General features: G+C 55.9%; 1 protein-coding gene across 5 annotated transcripts in view; it reads right to left on the bottom strand.

The window, feature by feature from the left end:
* Nucleotides 1-19,394, bottom strand: part of SARDH (sarcosine dehydrogenase) — a 71,994-nt gene that overhangs the window by 28,173 nt on the left and 24,427 nt on the right. For all 5 annotated transcript variants that reach the window (XM_074394542.1, XM_074394541.1, XM_039461462.2 and 2 more), the window contains 5 exons: nt 15,054-15,195; nt 11,528-11,611; nt 9,519-9,632; nt 2,780-2,918; nt 892-1,005 (listed from right to left, as the gene is read on the bottom strand). In XM_074394542.1, the coding sequence (XP_074250643.1) occupies nt 892-1,005; nt 2,780-2,918; nt 9,519-9,632; nt 11,528-11,611; nt 15,054-15,195 (593 nt within the window). The remainder of the gene's footprint in view (nt 1-891; nt 1,006-2,779; nt 2,919-9,518; nt 9,633-11,527; nt 11,612-15,053; nt 15,196-19,394) is intronic.

The following is a 19,394-nucleotide window of genomic DNA, read 5'->3' as shown; positions in this document are numbered from 1 at the left end:
TTTCTACCCTTGCCTCTCTCCCGCAATGCCCGAGCTGCACCCCTGGGGGACAGTGACCCAGTGAGGAAACAACTACATCTGCCAGCAGCACGGAGTCAGGCCAACGGCAAGGAGGTACCAGGTTTTCTGAATGGGCTGAGCCCTTCCCACTGGCTGCGCCCCTGCCCCCACGGTCAGCACAGAGAGTTGCACGGCCAGCACTTTCCCCTGTGCAAGCCCCATCCCAGAGGCAGCAATGCCGCTTCCCGGAGAAAGAGAATGCTTCCGTCTCTGCTCCTTCATCCCTGGGGGGGATGGGTTACAGGAGTAGAGATCAGATGGCTCCTGTGTGAACCCAGGGACAGGATCAGGCTGAAGGGACAGGAGGCAGGTCCCAGCTTTGTGTAGCATTGCTGAGGGCATGCAAGCATTCACAGAGGGACTGCAAGGGCAGTCAGGCATCAGGGTGGGCCCTGAGCCGCACATCTTCCAAGGGCCGGCCCAGGCCTCAGACTCGGGGACACACGGGCCTCAGACTCCAACCCAGCCAGGATGGCAGTGGCAGAAGGGAGCTGACTGCTCTGAGTGGGAGGCACGGCCTGTCATTGGCACGCTCTGTTCCGGGCAGCTGAGCTGAGCACGCCCACACGGCAGCCACTCCAAAATGCAACACTGTGGACGGGTTCAAAGATGCGATCACTGAGGGCTGGAGCTCCAGCAGTGCCGCCTGAACAAAGCCTGAATTCAGCTTGAAACAAGACCTCTAATCTCCCAGACCTGACCACAGTGGCCACAACAGCTAATGACAGAGCTGCCGTCGGCAGCCCATCCCGTCCGTCCTGCCCTGTCCTCAACCACCGGTCCACTGAGCAGGCCGCGGTCACAGCGCTGTGCACACAGAGGCATCCATACCTTCGAAGGCAGGGGCCAGCAGCGAGGCCTGGGGGCTGGGTGCCAGGCGGCTGACGGTCAGGTCACTCTCAGTGCCCCCACGCTGGTTGAGCATGCACGTGTACACGGTGGAGCCTGTGGGAAGGGGAGGAAGCCGGGTCTGTGCTGCCCCAGCACCTGCGGGCCGCTCACACGGGCAGCTCCTCCTCGCAGAGGCTGGATAACCCCCAGCAGGACGCCCTCCTGGGAGATGACCTGAAGAGCCCCTCAGCCCAGGGATGCCATTTCAGCTGAACAACCCAGAGAGGACTAGCCATGGGCAGGCCGTTCCATCACCACCACCCTTGCGGGAAGGAAGCTTCTTTCTTCCTGAAAGGCCTTGGCACTGGCCCCTCCCATTCCATCCCTCCCGCCCACCCACCACCATGCCAAGAAGTTTCTAGAGACAGGATTCATGCCACCCCCATTCATTTTGGGGCTCCCAGCACTGTGCCTGGGACCGGAGAAGACTCCAGAAATGTCTGTGGCATAGATTACTTAGTGGATGGAGGATGGCTGGACAGATGGGAAGGCGGGCAGATGGACGGGAGGATGGGAGTGGGTGAGTTGAAGGGGGAACAGACGTATGGAGCAACAGGGACGTGTGGGCTGGTGGGTGGGTGGATAGCTGGAGTGGGCAGCGAGATTAATGGGAGGTGAGCAGCAGGTGCCTGGGAGTCTGGAGAGTGGGTTTGCTGGTTGGCTGACTGGAGAGATGACATCAGGGGTTGAATTGTGACCCCCAAAAAGATACGTGAAAGTCTTCATCCCAGGACTGGGACCGTGATCTATCTGGAAATGGATCTTTGCAGATGTAATCAGGTTAGAGTGAGGCCATTAGCGTAGGCCCCCATCTAATCTCACTGCTGTCCTTACAAGAAGATAACACAGCTTGGTGTGGTGGCTCATGCCTGTAATCCCAGCTCTTTGGAAGGCCGAGGTGGGAGGATCACTTGAGGTCAGGAGTTCGAGACCAGCCTGGCCAACATGGTGAAACCTCGTCTCTACTAAAAATATAAACATTAGCTGGGCGTGGTGGTGTGTGCCTGCAATCCCAGCTACTCAGGAAGCGGAGGCAGGAGAATCACTGCACGCAGGAGACGGAGTTTGTGGTGAGCCGAGACCGCGCCACTGCACTCCAGCCTGACCAACAGAGTGAGACTCTGACTCAAATAAAAAAGAAGAGAGAGAAGACCTGGAGAAAGCCATGTGACAACAGGCAGAGACTGCAGTGGTGCAGCCGCATGCCAAGGAAGGCCCAGGCTCCCGACCGCCACCAGTAGCTGGAAGAGCAAGGGAAGGTCCTCTGCAGAGCATCAGCTGGAGACACCCTCATTTTGACCTCCCGCTTCCAGAACCGTGACAATAAATTGCTGTTGTTTAAGACACCAGGTTTGTGATACTCTGTTCTGGCAGCCCGGGACACTCATGAAGATGGTGATGCCTGTGCTTACGTTAAAAATGGGCCATTATGTATCCAAAACTCAAATGTAGCTGACCATCCTATGTTTCTATTTAATTCTGGCAATCCCACCTGTGAGAGTATGAGGGGGACTGAACCCCCCAGTCCCAGGAGAGAGGTGGCTGAGGGCCAGCTGCCACACATCCTTTCTGGAATAGAGAGGAAGGCAGAAGTGGGGAGGAGAAGGAAGGCGGGAGGGAGGGAGAGGAGGAGGAGAGCTGTGAGGTCCTAGGGCCTGGGTCCTGGGATGGGGCAATGGGGGCCGGACAGAGGGGCCCAAGGCCAGGAGAGGGCAAGGAGCAGTGGGCCCAGGGTGCTCCAGGGGATGGGGTGGTGCCAGCTCATCTCAGTGCCTGAGGCTGTGCCCATGGAGTGACAGGAACATGCCCCCCACCCCAGGCCCCATACCTGGGGGTCGGCTGACGTCTGCAGTAAAGAGCCAGTGTGCAGCCTCCCTTGCATCCAGCCCCACCAGGTAGAACTTCCCGAAGTAGGACATGTCAAACACAGCAGCGGCGCCTCTGCAGGCCAGACACTCCTTCTTGATCTGAAAAGTTCCAGGGAGGAGGTGGGAATGCCACAGGGGCCTTTGGGGTGTGCTTCCCCCTCCAGAACGTGGAGAACAAGGGCTCTTTCCAACACCTGTACTGAGCCTCCCCTCCCTCCCTTCCAGCCCTGACCAAGCCCTTTCCGGCTCAGGTACACACTGTGACACATGCTTCTCAGCACAGGGAATGTTCCCCAGGATAGATGATGTGCTAGGCCACAGTACAGGGGTCAATACATTCAAAAAGGGTGAGATCATACAAAGCATGTTCTTTGACCACGACGTAATTAAGTTAGAGATCAATAGCAGAAGAAAAATTGGAAAATTCACAAATAACTGGAAATTAAACCACACATGGCTAAAGAACCACTGGATCAAAGAAAAGAATCATGAAGGGAATTCAAAGCTACCGAATTAAATGAAAATGAAAGTACCACATACAGCCACTCACGGGATGCAGCTAAAGCAGTGCTCACAGGGAAATTCATGCCTGTACGTGCTTGTATTATAAAAGAAGATCTCAAATCAATAGCCCGATCTTCCACTTTGAGAAACCAGAAAAAGAGCACATGAAACCCAAAGCAAGCAGAAGGAATGAAGTAATAAATATTAGAACAGAAATAGGTAAGAATTAAGAAAATAGAAAAAAACCAGCAAAACGAAAACTTGATTTTTTGAGAAGATCAACAAAATTGACAAACTTTTAGCTAGACAGAGAATAATGAGAGAATTCAAAGTGCTACAATGAGGAATGAAAGGGGGGCTATCATGCCTACCCCACAGAAGTAAGACGGATTGCGAGGAAACTCGATGAACAACTGTGTGACAATAGACTAGACGTGAAATGTACAAATTCCTAGAAACATACAAATTGCTGAAACAGAACGAAGACATGGCAAACCTTAATGGAACTAAAACAAAAAAAAGAGATTGAATGCATAATCGAAAAATTGTCCACAGTCTCAAATCCAGATGGCTTCCCTGATGAATTTTACCAAACAGTCAAAGAAGAACTAATATCAATTTTTCCCAGACTCTTCGAAAAAATATGAATAGGAAATACCTGCCAGTTCACTCTAGGAGGCCAGCATTACCCTGATGCCAAAAGCAGAAAAAGACAGAAGAAAACTGCAGACCAGTATTTCTTACAAATATAGATACAAAAAAACCCTCAACAAAACACTAGCGAATCAAATTCAGCAACATAAGAAAGAGATCACACACCGTGGGCAATGGGATTTATCCCAGAAACGTGAGGTTAGTTTAACATTCAAACATCAGTTGCTGTAATGCAACGTTTTAAGAGAACAAAGGACAAAAGCCCTCTGATCCTCCGATAGATACAGGAAAGTATTTGACATGATCCACCTGTTCATGATAAAAACACACAACAAACTAGGAATAGAAGGGAACTTCCCCCACTTGATGAAGGACACCTATGAAAATCACATAGCAAACATTATATTTCATGATGAAAGATCGGGAACAAGACGGAGGGGTACATTCTTGCCACCCTATTCAACACTGTACTGGAGGCCCTAGCCAGGGCAATTAGGCAGGAAAAGAAAAATAAATGGCATCCGGATCAGAAAAGAAGAAGTAAAAACATCCCTATTTGCCAATAGCAGGATCATGTATATAGGAAATCCTAAGGAATCCACTAAAAAAAAAAAAAAAAAAAAAAAAAAAAAAAAAAAAAAAAAGCCTATTAGAACTAATAAAATAGTTCAACAAGGTTACAGGATACAAGGTCACGTATGAAAACACAAACAAAAAAAACCTATTTAGCAATGAACAATCTCAAAAGGAAATTTTTAAAAATCATATTTAGAGTATCATCAATAAAATGCTGAGGAGTAAATTTAATTAAAAAGTCCAAAACTTATATTCTAAAACATATATTTTTTTGAAAGAAGTGAAAGAAGACCAAAAGATGTGGAAAGACATCCCATGTTCATGAAACAAAAGACTTACTATTGTTGAAATGACAACATACCCCAAATCGATCTACAGACAAAACACAGTTCCGTTCAAAATTCTCAGCTGGTTTCTTCACAGAAGTTGACTAGCTGATTCTAAAATTCGTATGGCGATTCAAAGGGCCAAGAATACTCAAAGCAATATTGAAAAGGGAAAACAGAGTTGCAGAATTCATGCTTCTTGATTCCAAACTTGCTATTAAAATTCAAAGCTACAAAATCAAGACAGTAAGGTAGAAAACAAGAACAGACCTATAGATCAACCGAATAGAACTGAAAAGTCCAGAAATAAGCCCTCATCTGTACAGTCAATTGATTTTCAACAAGGGTGCCAAGACAATTCCACGGGGAAAGCAATCTTTTCAACAAATGGTGCTGGGCCAACCAGGTAGTCACATGCAGAAGAATGTGGCTGGACCCAACCTCATGCCATGCACAAAAATTAATTTTCATGACTCCTAGATCTAAGTGTAAAAGCAAAGACTATAAAACTCTTAGAAGGAAACATAAATGTTTTGGTTTTTTTTTTTTTTTTTTTTTTTTTTTTTACCTTGTGTTAGGTTCTTAGACATGATAGCAAAAACACAAGTGACAAAAGAAAAATAGAGAGATGAATTGGGCAGCATTAAAATTTGAAAAGCTGGGCTGCAAACAATACCATCAAGGAAGTGAAATGACAACCACAGGGTAGAGAAACTCGTGTGCAGACTGTGGATCTGATAAGGGACTTGTATCTAAACCAGGTGTCCCCAAACTTTTTTACACAGGGGGCCAGTTCACTGTCCCTCAGACCGTTGGAGGGCCACCACATACTGTGCTCCTCTCACTGACCACCAATGAAAGAGGTGCTCCTTCCTGAAGTGCGGTGGGGGGCCGGATAAATGGCCTCAGGGAGCTGCATGCAGCCCGCGGGCCATAGTTTGGGGACACCTGAATTCTAAACTATATTTAAAAACTTTTGCAACTCAATAATAAAAAGACAAACAGCCCAATTTTAAAAGGGACGAAGGGTCTGAACAGATGTTTCCCCACAGAATACAAGCAAGTGGACACAGGCACATGAAAATATGCTCAACACCATCAGTTGTTACAGAAATGCAAATCCAAACCATGATGAGATGCCATTTCACACCCACTTGGAAGGCTAGAATCAAAAAGTCAGGTAGTGACAGGGCGCGGTGGCTCACGCCTGTAATCCCAGCACTTTGGGAGGCCGAGGCGGGAGGATTCTGAGGTCAGGAGATTGAGACCATCCTGGCCAACATGATGAAACCCCATCTCTGCTAAAAATGCAAAAATTAGCTAGGCGTGGTGGTGCATGCCTGTAGTCCCAGCTACTTGGGAGGCTGAGGCAGGAGAACTGCCTGAAGCTGGAGGCGAAGGTTGCAGTGAGCCCAGATTGCGCCACTGCACTCCGGCCTGGGCGACAAAAAAAAAAAAAAAAAAAAAAAAAATCAGATAATAAGAAGCGTTGGTGAGGATGTAGAGACACTGGAACCCTCTAGCACTGTGGTGGACAATGTCACACCGCACGGTTACTTTGGAGGACAGCTGGCATTCCCTCAAAATATGAAACAGAGCTACTACTGACCCAGGCCTAATTACACACCCACGAGGAATGAAACATACATTCATGCAGCACCTGGTACATGGATGTTCACAGCAGCACTGTTCCTAAGAGTTCAAAAGTGAAAACACCTCCAATGTCCACCAACTGATCAATGGATAAGTAAAATACGGTGGGTCTCTACAATGGAATACGATTGAGATAAAAAGAAATGAAGAGGCCAGGCGCAGTGGCTCACGCCCGTAATCCCAGCACTTTGGGAGGCTGAGCTGGGTGGATCACTTGAGGTCAGGAGTTCGAGACTGGCTTAGCCAATATGGCAAAACCCCAACTCTACTAAAAATATAAAAATTAGCTGGGCATGCTGGCATGTGCCTGTAATCCCAACTACTTGGGAGGCTGAGACAGGAGAATCGTTTGAATCCGGGAGGCAGAGGGCTTAGTGAGCCAAGATGGTGCCCCTGTACTCCGGCCTGGGTGACAGAGTGAGACTCTGTCTCAAAAAAAAAAAAAAAAAAAAAAAAAAGAATGAAGTGTTGACACATGACTCACGCTACCACATGGGTGCACCTTGAGAATATCACGCTGAGTGCAAGAAGTTAATCACAAAAGGACACCTGATTTTATGATTCTACTTATGTGAAATGTCCAAACTAGATATATCTACAGAGAGAGAAAGCAGACTAGGGGTGCCATGGGCTGGGGACAGGTTGGGGCCTGGGGTGACAGCTAATGGGTATGGGGTGTCTTGCTGGGAAATTAGAAATTTAGAAAATGTTCTAAAACTAGATCATGGTGATGTTTGCACAACCCTGTGAACTCACTAAAAAACATTGAGTTGTAACCTTTAAATGAATATTTATATATTATATGAATTAGATCTCAGTAAAGCTGTTTAAAAAAAAAATCACTCCCTATTTCCTTCCCCACAGTTTACAAATGCCTGGGTAAGGTTTTCAGGGTCTTACATTCTTTACTGTATTTTCGAGTTGATCTCCTCCTTCAGGTCCCCACATGCCACCCACTGCTGAGCAGATGTGCCCACCTCATTATCATTACAGGAAGAAAGTAATCACGGCAGCAGAAACCACCGCTTCCCCAACAGTTCCCGTGTGTCGGGAAGCTGTTTCATCTCCTCCCAAACTCCCTATGAGTTTCCACGAGGGAACTCAAATCACCCCCCTCATGTACTCAGGGAGGTCAGGGATGGTGGCACAGCCGGGCCGTGGCAGAGCTACGGTCCAGCCAGGCTGTGCAGGGGTGCACTGACCCCGGGAGCTGGTCACGCAGATCCCTGCCCAGCTCCACATTCAGTGATGCCTCATCCATTGGCGGACTGGATTGAAATCGGCCATGGGGAAAGTATTTACATCAGAGAAATTGGCCAATGCTGCAGAGCCAGCTTCCTCCCCACCTCCCGGGAGAGCTGGTTGTTAGGCTGTTACCAGCACACCACCGGGACCGTCCGCCTCCTGAGCCCTCCGCGGCTTCTCCAGCCCCGCCAGGCAGCAGGACGGGCCACCCCTTTGTCGGTTTCTGCTGTCCCTTTGCTGACGCCACCCACCGGGGCTGCCGACCAAAACCCTCAGCAGCCTCCCGCACTGGGCTCCTCTAGCTGGGCCCGGGAAGCTGCCAGCGCCGGGAACAAGCACGTGTTTTGTGCTTTAGGATGGCTTCAGGCGCGTTTGCGGAGGCCGGATGAAGCCACAAAGCCAAGTTGGCATCTCCCCCGAGCTCCCACATCCTCCAGGGCCAGAGTCCCACCGGCTTTAGAAGCTGTGGGTGCGGAGGTGCCAGACAGAGCCCTGAGCTCTCCCCGGGAGGCAGCCACGAGGGACTCAGGCACCACGCCGGCCCTGCTGCTCAGGCGCTGCATGGCACACACGCCTCCTCCTTCCTGCAGGAGCCCCTCTTCCGACGCCTCCAACAGATGCTCTGCCACTAGAGCAAGCTTTGGGGGAGAGGGTGGAAAGAAACGGTTTCCTCCCTTCAGGACCTGCTGCGGAATCCAGTGCGGGACCCAGGGGGGGCCTTATTCAAAGACCATGAAGAGGTTCAAGGCGGTGAGAGCAGAGCAGGAACCCAAGCCAGGCACTTTGAGGCCAGGGGCCCTGGGTGGCCTCAGAGTCAGACCCCACTGAAGCCGGGCTTGAGACTGTCCCGGAAGCCCCGGGAAGGAACCCCTCGTGGATGCTCCCTAAGCTGTCCCTGGGCTCTGAGACCCCGGGCTCAGGCCTCGGCTCTGCTCTGCTGCTATGTCAGATTCGCAGTGAGATATTACACATCTCCCTGGGGTGGCGACGGCTGTGCTCCACCTGTGAGTGCTTTACAACACGGCTGGGCAGGCCGGGGCAGACGCTGGCCACACTCCCTCCAGGACAGCTGCCTGGGGCACGCCCCTCTGTGGACAGGCCTCTGCTGGGGAGGAGGCCCCCAAGACTCCACACCTCCACCCCCTGCACGTGGGAGCCAGGTCCTCCGGCTGCCAGGTGTCCTGTGTGACCAGCCTCACCTGCCCACTTTGGAGAAAGAGGAATAGCAGGCAGGCTCCAGGCCATGGCCCTCCCGGCCCTGGTTCCCTCTGCTTATCCCTTGGAGGGGCACATATGATGCCCGGGAGCCTCCGGCCACCTTGTCCTGGATCTGCTCTGCCATGGCTTTCAGAAGGAGGAGCCCGTTCCCCCAGCATGTCTCATGCCAGCCTCGGAGCAGCTCTGGAGAGCAGCGGGAGGGAGGCTGAGAGCGGTGCAGCCCCGCCAGGCCCCAGCCCGTCGCCTCAGCCCCCATCTCACCCGGTCCCCAGCAGCACCCCTTCCGCTCAGGCCCGGCTGCTGGTACCATTTCGGTACAGAGGGAGGAGGGGGGAGAGGAAGATGCATGATGCCTCCTCAAAATGGAGTCCGCAGAAAAAGGAGCATGAATGCAGAGCCCGAAGAGACTCCTGGGGGAGGGGAGCCCCTGCAGGGCCCGCCGAGGGCCGACCCAATGGGAGGCTCATCTGAGGGACTGGGAGAGGGACCCCCCCCCCCACTGCAGTGGGGAGCAGCTACGCACCGAGTCATGGTGCGGCGGGAAGTCGAAGGTGTACTCGGCCCCCAGCAGCCGGCGGTAGGTGTAGTCCTCGTGCGCGCGGCTCCCGTAAGCCCCGTAGTAGTCGTACTCAAGGACCTGGGAAGAAAAGACGTGGTCCTCAGTCTCCCCCCCTTGTCCCTCCCCGCCTCCCTCCCCAGAGCAGGGTCCCGCTGAGGCTGTGATGCCGGAGTCAGGCCTGGCTCTGCCCTCGGGAAGCCCTAGCCGTGAGTGTGAGTGTGTTGTGCACACGGGCAGGGGCTCCCGAGAGGTCCAGGCAAGCATCGGCACAGCGCAGGCAGCAGCATCACCTGGTGGGTCTGAGAGCCCAGCCAGGGCTCGGGAGGCTGGAGGAGTAGCCAGATGCACCCAAGGTGGGGAACAGCAGGGCGAAGCAGGGACCTCAGCCAGGCTGCTCCCGGTGCCCAGGCAACCCCAGGCCCTGTTCCTGCTCTGGGCCAGGCCCTGTGGGAAGTGCCTTACACTCCTAACAGGGGTGCCCTTTGTACAGATGAGGAAACTGAGGCACAGAGAAGTTTCATCTCGCCCAAGGGCACAGACCAGTCCCGGGCGGGACAGTGGCGTGGGGCATGGCACAGAGCCAGGCAGGCGTGTGGGATCCAGAGTCTAGCTTCTCTGCCATCGCCTTGGCCTCCCTGGGATCTGCCCCCACCCAGACACCCCCCACACAGTCCCATGCCGCTTCCTGGCCTCTGCTCCTGCGGACAATCCCCCACCTGCCCTCCTAACTGCTGGCACGGCACAGCTGTGAACGAAGGTGCGGGCAATTCTTACCTCCCAGAGCCGCCAGCCCCACCCACCAAGCCTCACCTCCTCTTCACACACAGTGGGAGCCAAGTGTGAGGTTATAACGGAGTCAGGCTTCGCTGGCATCTCCGCTTGGAGTCCCCTCCTCACCAGCAGGGACATCGCACCTGCTGCAGCCCTGCCAAGGTGTCCTGGACTCCCAGGTGGGCTCCCGGGTGGGGTGCGAAATCTGCCCATCTTGGGACCGGGGGTGTGTTCCTGACTCTCGCTCTTGCCTCCTTGCCTAGGGGCAGGGGAGAGGGGCTTCCAGAGCCAGATGTGACTGGAACACAGTGGGCGGTGCTTCAGGGCAGGGTCTACAGGACGCCTCCTCCCTGCAGGGTTCATGAGGACTGCATGTCCCTAGGGCCCTGCAGGAGAAGGGACGATGGCCGGCGAGGCTCGGAGGATGCTGACCCCACAGCAGAGGCCCATTAGCCAGCTCCGGCCCCCGTCTCTACCCTCGATGCCCTGGAGCTCCGGAGCCTGTCCTGGGCTGTGGGTTGCCATGAGGAGGGAAGGTGGGTAGAACGCAGAGAGTTGGTGAGAAGCAGCCCCGAGAAAGGGATTTTGATTTCTGTAAATCTGGATCAAATGCTACCCCTCGGCTGACCTTAAAGCCTTGAGTCACCTGCTCCTAAGGGCCTGGGTCCCAGGTTTCACAGCAGGACCGCCTCTGCTCCTCTGTCTGAGAACCCAGGTCCCCGGGAAGCCCCAGAGGGTGCCCAGAGTCCAGGACACTGTGAAACCTCCACGAGGAAACCGAGCACCCTGGGTGCACGGACCCTCCCACTCCTACCCTCCTACGGACAGAAACCAACAGTCCGAGTGGCCAGAAATAAACGCACAGAATTAGAAGATGCTCCATTCCTCCTGCAGCCCGGGGGAGTCTTCTTTCGGTCTCCCCACCACGGGACACCCCTCCTGCTCTGCCCACAGCCCTTCCCACTTGGGCCATGGAAGTCCTGGCCGAGACGGACGGGGAGTGGGGCCTGCGTGAACCTCATAAAGGAAGTGCCAAGCCTTGGGGGCAGGTCGGTGGGCTTGGCTTCACATGTGCAAAAGAACTAACCTGGTTCCCGGGCCTGATCACAACAGGGGAGCCACTTGGGAGGCAGGGCACATGGAGGGGCTGGGGCTGACGGGGCAGGGCCTCCCAGCAGCACAGCCCAGCAGGCGCTACTCACCGGAGCTGGGCCTTGGGGGTGAAACCATCCTGGTCGCTCCCAGCCGTGCCGCTCCTGGAACACACAGCCTTGCCCAAGGAGTTCCTGCGCAGGAGTGGGGAATGATCACCCGTCACAAGCAGCCCGATCACCCTGCGCAGGGCAGAGTGCCACGTCCACCACTTTCACCCAAGGGCACAGAGAGCTAGGAGGCTCCAACCCTTGGAACCAGGCCCCAAGCCCAGTGTTTGCAGCTACCGCCACTGCCTTACCCTGAAACCCCCATCTATAGAGTTACCAGCTGCCCGGATCTGCCTTTGCCCTGAGAGCCCGTCTATGGATTTACCATCTGCCCCGATCTGCTCTCGCCCTGAGGACCCCCATCGATAGAATTAACATCTGCCAACTGCCCCAATCTTCCCTCATCGGAAAAACCCCATCTATAGAGTTACCACCATCCTGATCTGCCTCGCCCTGAGAACCCTATCTATAGAATTAACACCTTCCCATCTGCCCTCCCAAGAATCTTCATCTATAGAATTACCACTGCCCCATCTGCCCTCGCCCTGAGAACCCCCATCTGTAGAATTACCACCTGCCCCATCTGCCCTTGCCCTGAGAACCCCCATCTGTAGAATTACCACTGCCCCATCTGCCCTCGCCCTGAGAACCCCCATCTGTAGAATTACCACCTGCCCCACCTGCCCTCGCCTTGAGAACCCCCATCTGTAGAATTACCACCTGCCCTGGTCTGCCCTCGCCCTGAGAACCCTCATCTGTAGAATTACCACCTGCCCCATCTGCCCTCACCCTGAGAAGCCCCATCTGTAGAATTACCACCTGCCCTGATCTGCCCTTGCCCTGAGAACCCCCATCTGTAGAATTATCACCTGCCCCATCTGCCCTCGCCCTGAGAACCCCCATCTGTAGAATTACCACCTGCTATGGACTGAATCGCATCACCCCTAAATTCATAAGTTAAAGCCCTAACCTGAACGTGACTGCATTTGGAGATGGGATCTTCAGGTTAGGGTTAAGTGAGGTCATCAGGTGGGTCCTAATCCCATAGGGCTGAGGCCCTTATAGGAGGGAGGTGATGCCGAGCCCTCTCCCCGACGCAGGATGTCAGTGAGAAGGTGGCCACCTACGAGCCAGGAGAACCCTCTCCAGGAACCCATCAGCTGACACCTTGATCTTGGACCTCTCACTCTCCAGAAGTGTGAGGAAAAAAAGGTCTGTGTAAGCCTCCCCACCTGTGGCCTTTTGCTGTGGCTGCCCTAGCAGACAGAAGCACCATACGACCCAGCAATTCCACCCCCGAGTATCCCCAGGAGAACTGAGAGCAGGTTGCAAACAAATTCTGTTCACACGTGTTCTTAGTGCTCCGTCCGCAACCACCCAACGGGGGAGAGAACCCACAGCCCTCAGCTGATGAGCGGATCAAGAAACGTGTCGTCAAAAAAAAAAGAAAAAAAAAAAGAAATGTGTCGTCTGCCTACACTGTGGACTATTATTCAGTCATTAAAAGGAATGAAATTTGGACACATTTTATGACATGCATGAACTTGAAAACATGCTACAGGAATGAAGCCAGACACAAAACGTCACTGTTGGGTGATTCCCTGTGTTTGAAGTGACCTGAACAGGCAAATCCGTAGAGACGGATAGCAGCTTTGCGGTTGCCAGGGCTAGTGGGGCGGGATGAGGAAGGGCCTTGGCTGGGGCAGTGTTTCCCCGTGGGGTGGTGAGAACGTTCTGGAACTGGGTGTCGGGAACGGCTGCGCAGCGCTGCAAATGCACTTCATGCCGCTGAACTGTGCAGTTGAAAGTGGTTGAAATGGCTCATTTTAAGATCTGCCTACTTAATCACAACAACGAATGTAATGCACACACCAGAGAAACAGAGTGGGAGCTTTCTGTAAAAATAAATGTGGTTTGGGAAAAAGAAAAAAAGCATCATCACTCTCAGGTTTGTAAGGGCCTAACCAGGGGCCACCCCACCCGATGGGAAGGAGGCCCCAAGCCCAGGACTGAGAGGGCCTCGGGGGCTGTACCTGGTTCTGGGTGGGCAGCCGCGGGCCTGTCCCAGCCACACCTGCCCTCCCCTCCACCCCCAAGAGCCCGAGAAGGATGAGGCACCCCAAGGCCGCAGCATTCATCAATGACACGGCCTGTCCTCCCTGCACGTCTGGGATTCCGAGGGGCGGCAATCGAGGGCACAAAACCCACCCACCCCTCCGTGAACAACAGGGACATGCCACGGGCCACATTTCCAAGGAGGGAGAGTGTCCATCTCAGCGGCCCATTAAAAGAGGGCAGCCTCCCCTCTTCACAAAGGAAAGAAAAAACCAAGGGAAGCGGCTGTCAAGTGCGGCAAGAAGGCTGCTGGGCGGGAGGGAGTCGCAGCAGACGTGGGCGAACCAGGTTTCCCTGCGGGGCAGCGGCGCGCTTCAGACCTTGCCAAATCTCTCCGGCAGAGCTGCTCAGTTCTGAGGAACACGCCTGAGCCGACTGCCAGGAGGGCAAACCCCGTGTTCACCCAGGGAGGCTTCTGAGCTGTCAGGACTGGCAAGGGGGTGACTACAGGCCCGGGGGGGATGCTGGGGGGCCCTCAGGGCCATGTGTGGCCTGAGATCATAGCTGGCCCACCAAGCCCGGCCAGCGGCCCAGGGCAGCCTGGGAGCCAGCCCTCTGACCACTCTGTCTCTGAGTCTCCCCTCGGGAGGTGCGGCTAATATCGGGTCTCTCTTGGGGCACTGGAGTCTCAGGTGAGGGGGTCCCTTCTCCAGTTCCAATGCCACCTGCTCCCTGAGCCCGCCTTCTTGCCTCCCTGCCCAGCCATCTGCTCAACAAACACCCTCAAGCACCTCAGTGCTCAGGAGCCACAGTGCCTAGGACATAGCCCCTGTTCCCAGCAAGCGAAGTGTCCAGCATGAGATGGCCAGGAAGAGGGGGAAGGAACGGAGACAGGGGCTGGGAATGCAGGGAAGGAGCTCCTGGGTCTTTGGGGATGCAGGGGAGGGCACAGAGGCAGACCTGAAAAAGGGCACCTGATGCTGGGTTTCACTGAAGGGGTGAGGAGAAGCTCGCCAGGGCACAGGAGCCTCTGCAGCAGGCTCTATGAGCTGCAGCCGCTCTCCTGGGCACGTCGTGATCTGGCTGCTCCCCCACACGTGGCTGCCTGCACACACCCACCAAGCCCCCCCGTCCCCAGCACCCCTGCCCTGTTGGCGCTGCAGCAAAGGTTGTCAGGGGTGGAGGGCGATTCCTGGGTGCGTGTTCCTGCCCCTCCACTAGCACGGAAGCTCCCCTGGGAGAGGGAGCCATTCCCACTTTATTCTCTAACGTCCCGGCCCTGAGCCCTGAGTCCAACACTTGGTGCCGGGTTACTACCTAACGACAGATGCCTCGCCACCTTGCCTGACCTGTGGCTGGGGTATGCCTTGCATTTCCGTTCCCCCCACCCCCGCCTGTCCCGTGCCCTGCGGACTTCCCAGAGCCTTGCCGCCTGCCCCGGGCGAGGTTACAGCAGCTGCAGGGGCATCACCTCGTGCAGCGGGTCTCTCCTGATGTTGCGCCCGGCCAGCGGCTCATCATGGGGGAAGACCACGGAGTAGTTCTTGGCGTAGGACTCATGGCTGCGCTCTCGTATCCAGCGGGGGTGGTCCGTGAGCGAGTGATGGAAGCGCCTGCCACAGATGTGGGGGGAAAAGGGGATGACAAGTCTATGCTTTGGGGACGGCCCATCAGGGAAGGGCTGCCCTGGGCAAGCCTGGACCCCGGTCCCCTCCACCAGAGGCCGCTTTGTGGCTCAGCATTGAGTGGGCCCCTGACTCTCCATTCACCCTGCAACTAGATGAGCTCAGCTTTCTCCCCAGGAGCCACCCTACCACCCGGCAGCCCTGGGGCAGTCAGCACTGCCAACAGAGGGCCCAGCCGAGGCTCTCACCCACCACGGGGCACACGGCATGGGGCTCTGGCCTCGCTCTCTGCATTGCTGTCTGCTGCCCAGGTTCCAGTGCTTGGGAGTCCTGGCACCCCCTGCATGCCTGGGGAGCGGGCAGCCCTGGGGACAGGTGGGCTCGGATCCCCAGAATGCTCTGGGGAGGGTCTATGGGAAGGGTGTTTAAAGTTTAGCCTTGCAATGCATGGGAACGCCAGTCCTTCTCGGCAAGGGAGCCCCCTTTCCATCCACCAGCAGGGCAGTGGGGGCAAGGGTGGCCGCCTGGTCCTGTCAGCACCCCCACCCACCAAGTCTGTGATTGTAAAGCTGGGCTGCGTCCACAGGTTGGACCAGGACCCGAGAGGTACAGTCTCCGGGGAAATCCCAGCTATGTCTAGGGAGCAGCTGCAGACTCCAGCCCTCAGGACCAGAGACGACGTGGCTGCGAGAGTTTTGAGTTTGTTCCTTCAAGGCTGGGGACACAGTATGCAGCCACTACAGCCCCTGGTGGTGTCCAGCCAGCCCAGCGGGCCCCACACTCTTTCTCATGGAACCACGAAGCTCTGTGCTGCACCTGTGGCCTAGGCCTCTGCTACCTCTGGGTGGGCAGCGTGGCCAATGCCCCACAGCTTGTTCCCTGGTCTCCCCAGACCAGCCACGGCTCCCCAGTCAGACAGCGCAGAGCTGCTGGCCAGAGTTAGACCTGGGCCCAGCGGCGCGCGGGCCCTGCGGCCACCTCCCACACACACTCCTCCCTCTCAGCCCCCAGCTCGCCCAGCGCCCCGCCTCCCCCTCACGCCCCACCTGCTGGAACCTTGCTCAGCACCCACGACCTGCCTCAGCAGCCACATCCTTAGTGACACGGGTCAGGGCTAACTGACTCTTATTCTGCACGGAATTCTAGCAAGCAGGAATTTCTGATCTGGATGGGCGGGGAGCGGAGGGACAGACGTGAGGAATTTTATTCACGATATTGTCATTAATAACCGCTGTCGTTCACGGCACCGGCTCTGGGGCAGGCCCATGGCGGAGTGCTGCTGCGGGAGGAAATCCCTCCTTGTCTGTCCCCAGAGCTGCCTTCTGCATGGGACCCAAGTTTAACTCTTTCACATGAGAGGAAACCAAGGCTCAGAAGGATCTCACGTGTTTGCGGTCACAAAGGAGGCCACGCAGAGCCGGCCCACACCTGCGCTGCGCTACGCTTACCAGGGGCTGAAGGAGGGAGTGATGGAGCCTGTGAGGGTATGGGCGGATTCCTGGGGGCAGCAGTCAGGTGCATGTCGGGCGGGCAAGAGCGGCGAGTGACCTGCAGAAGCCCAGCTGCCGATTCTGCCTGTGAGCCAGTGGGCAGAGGGACCAGGCTGGCTCAGGCTACGCTCTTCACTTAAATAAAGAGCAACTCAGGCCAGGCGCAGTGGCTCATGCCTATAATCCCAGTACCTTGGGAGGCTGAGGTAGGCAGATCACCTGAGGTCAGGAGTTCGAGACCAGCCTGACCACTATGATGAAACCCTGTCTCTACTAAAAATACAAAAATTAGCCGGGCATGGTGGCAGGCGCCTGTGATCTCAGCTACCCAAGAGGCCGAGACAGAAGAATCACTTGAACCCGGGAGACAGAGGTTGCAGTGAGCCAATTATCACGTCACTGCACTCCAGCCTGGGCAACAAGAGCGAAACTCCATCTCAAAAAAAAAAAAAAGAGGAAAAAAATGAAAAGCAACTCTTCCCTGGCTCACCCAGACCCTAAGGAGTTTCCCTGAAAAAACAGTCCAGGCTGCACTCTGGCTCCGGCTCTGGCTCTGCTTTGTTGGGTACTGGGCCAATTGTCCACACAAATGAGCCTCAAGTGCACTCCGAGAGGGTGGGACATTGTTCCCATTTTCCAGATGGGGAAACTGAGGCTCAGAGAACAGGAGGGACTGACCATGGGCCATGCAGCTAACAGATGTGGGGCTGGGGTGACTGCCTCTCCTCTGATTTCACAAGGGAGTCACTTACAGAGCAGCTGCCACGGCCTAGAAGCTGCCTGGTGCCCAGCCAGCCCTGGGACCCTCATTCAAAGCCTGGAGTCTAGATGCGCCCCAGACCCAGGGAGGGCTCTGGCTGCCTCACCACGTGCGTCTCCCATGTGTAAGATGAAGGACGTCACAGGCGTGTTCTCTGGCCTGCAGGAAGCAACTAGGAGTCTCTGGGTGGGGAAAGCTCCGTTCTGGGGCTGGTGCTCTCTGTTCACTTTCTTTTCTGGGTCTTTCAATGACTCTCCCAGGCACCTCCCTCCTCTCCTGGCTCTGTCTCTCTCCTGCAGAGTCTGTGTCTTGCCTCTGTCCCCAGGCACAGGCGGCAGAGCATTGCATTAGTGCTAAACCCCTGGGGGCCGGTGGCTGGTCCTATGGGCGGTGGCGTCCACACTGGCACACTGAAGGGATTCGGGAGCCCCACGTCAGTGACAGCTGGGCTGAGGTGTGTCTTGGGTACCACCACTCAGGTGGCTTGGCAGGGGTCTGGGGCCAACAGGGTGGGTGCTCCTCCTGCCGTACCCCAGCTCTCAGGGGCTCCCCACCTGTGCCCTTGGCTTCCAGCCCCAGAGCCGCCCACTGCATGCTCCCGCCAGAGTCACAGTGATGGGAGGAGGACGGCTGACCCGGGGAGGCCCAGGCCTGTCCCCAGCTTGCCAGGGGCCGCCTCAGGGCCTCTGCCAGCCCATCAGCAAACATCCTGCCTGCTGAGTATGGGACTAGGCCCCAGTCAGGAGCTGGGCAGGCTGGGCAGCCCCATTTTGCAGCTAAGGACACAGAGGCACAGAGATGCCACACAGCGCCACTGGGTGGGATCCTGGCTGGTCAGGTTCCAGAGGTGGCATCCCCAGGAGAGGCCAGGGCACAAGGACTATCCTGCCTGAGGCAGGAGCTGGGTCCCTAACTGGCTCTGGTTCAAAAGTCGGGGGCCTTCAGGCAAGTCACCTCCATTTCACTGTTTGTAGCAGGAAGGCCTGACCTGGCCCTTCCTTATTCCTTTGGAGCTTTATCTATTCTGGAATATTCCGCTCTTGGGAGAGTGCAGGGGTGCAGGCCCAGATGGGCTCCGAGTCAGCCAGAGGGGGCCTCAGTGTGCCACGCGCCATGCAGGGGTGGCAGCTGGGGGACCTCACTGTCATTGTCTGTCTCCATGAGGTCAGACATCTCCCCCACAGTGGGCGTAATGTCCTCATCAGGCCAGGAAAGGACAAGGTCAGCAGGCGAGGGGCACCCTGAGCTGATTGAGCCCTCTCCCTTGGGAGGCCATCCTGCCTGCCGCCTGAAGGAGCAGCTGGGGCCTCCCCAGGGTGGCCGTCCACCACCAGCAGCTGGGAGCAGAGCAGGCTGGACAGGCCCGGGGGCCGGCCTCCCTCCAAGCGGCCCTGCCTCAACAGCCACCCCGCAAAGCACAGGGTGCAGCCTGGACCACAGGCCCTGCTGTGCGGCTCAGAGCGGCCACCGCTGTGGGGACAAGACACAGGAGGAGCCTTCCTCCTTGCCGGGGAGCGCCTGCACCCCTGTGCTCCGCAAGAGATGGCCCCGACTGGCAGAGGCCATCGGGACAGGCTGCCGTCACCGGCTCTGGCCATCAGCACCCCGGTCCGTGCCTCGGCTGGGGATGACTTAGCGTTTCCATGTGCAGACCCCACGCCAGGCACCTCACCAGCACAGATACACTCTCTGCTCCCAAAACATGGCAGCACCTCCCCATCACCCTGCATTATAGATCAGGAAGTGGGTCTCGTTCTTGGCCACTTTGTCAGTGTACGACAGAACGGGACAGCCTGGGCTGCCTGGCTGCAAGCTGCAGCCCACGCACTCAGCACAATTATCCCAGTTCAGCCAGCCCCCTCCTGCCCCCAGGCCTCAGTCTCCCATCTGTGAGGTGGGATGATGCAGTCCCACTGATGACTTCCGAGCTGTCCAGG

Source organism: Saimiri boliviensis, chromosome 2 (genome assembly GCF_048565385.1).
Source record: "Saimiri boliviensis isolate mSaiBol1 chromosome 2, mSaiBol1.pri, whole genome shotgun sequence".
In the NCBI taxonomy this organism is placed as follows: Eukaryota; Metazoa; Chordata; class Mammalia; order Primates; family Cebidae; genus Saimiri; species Saimiri boliviensis.
Note: the sequence above shows the minus strand (reverse complement) of the source record. Positions and strands in the feature narration are given on the sequence as shown.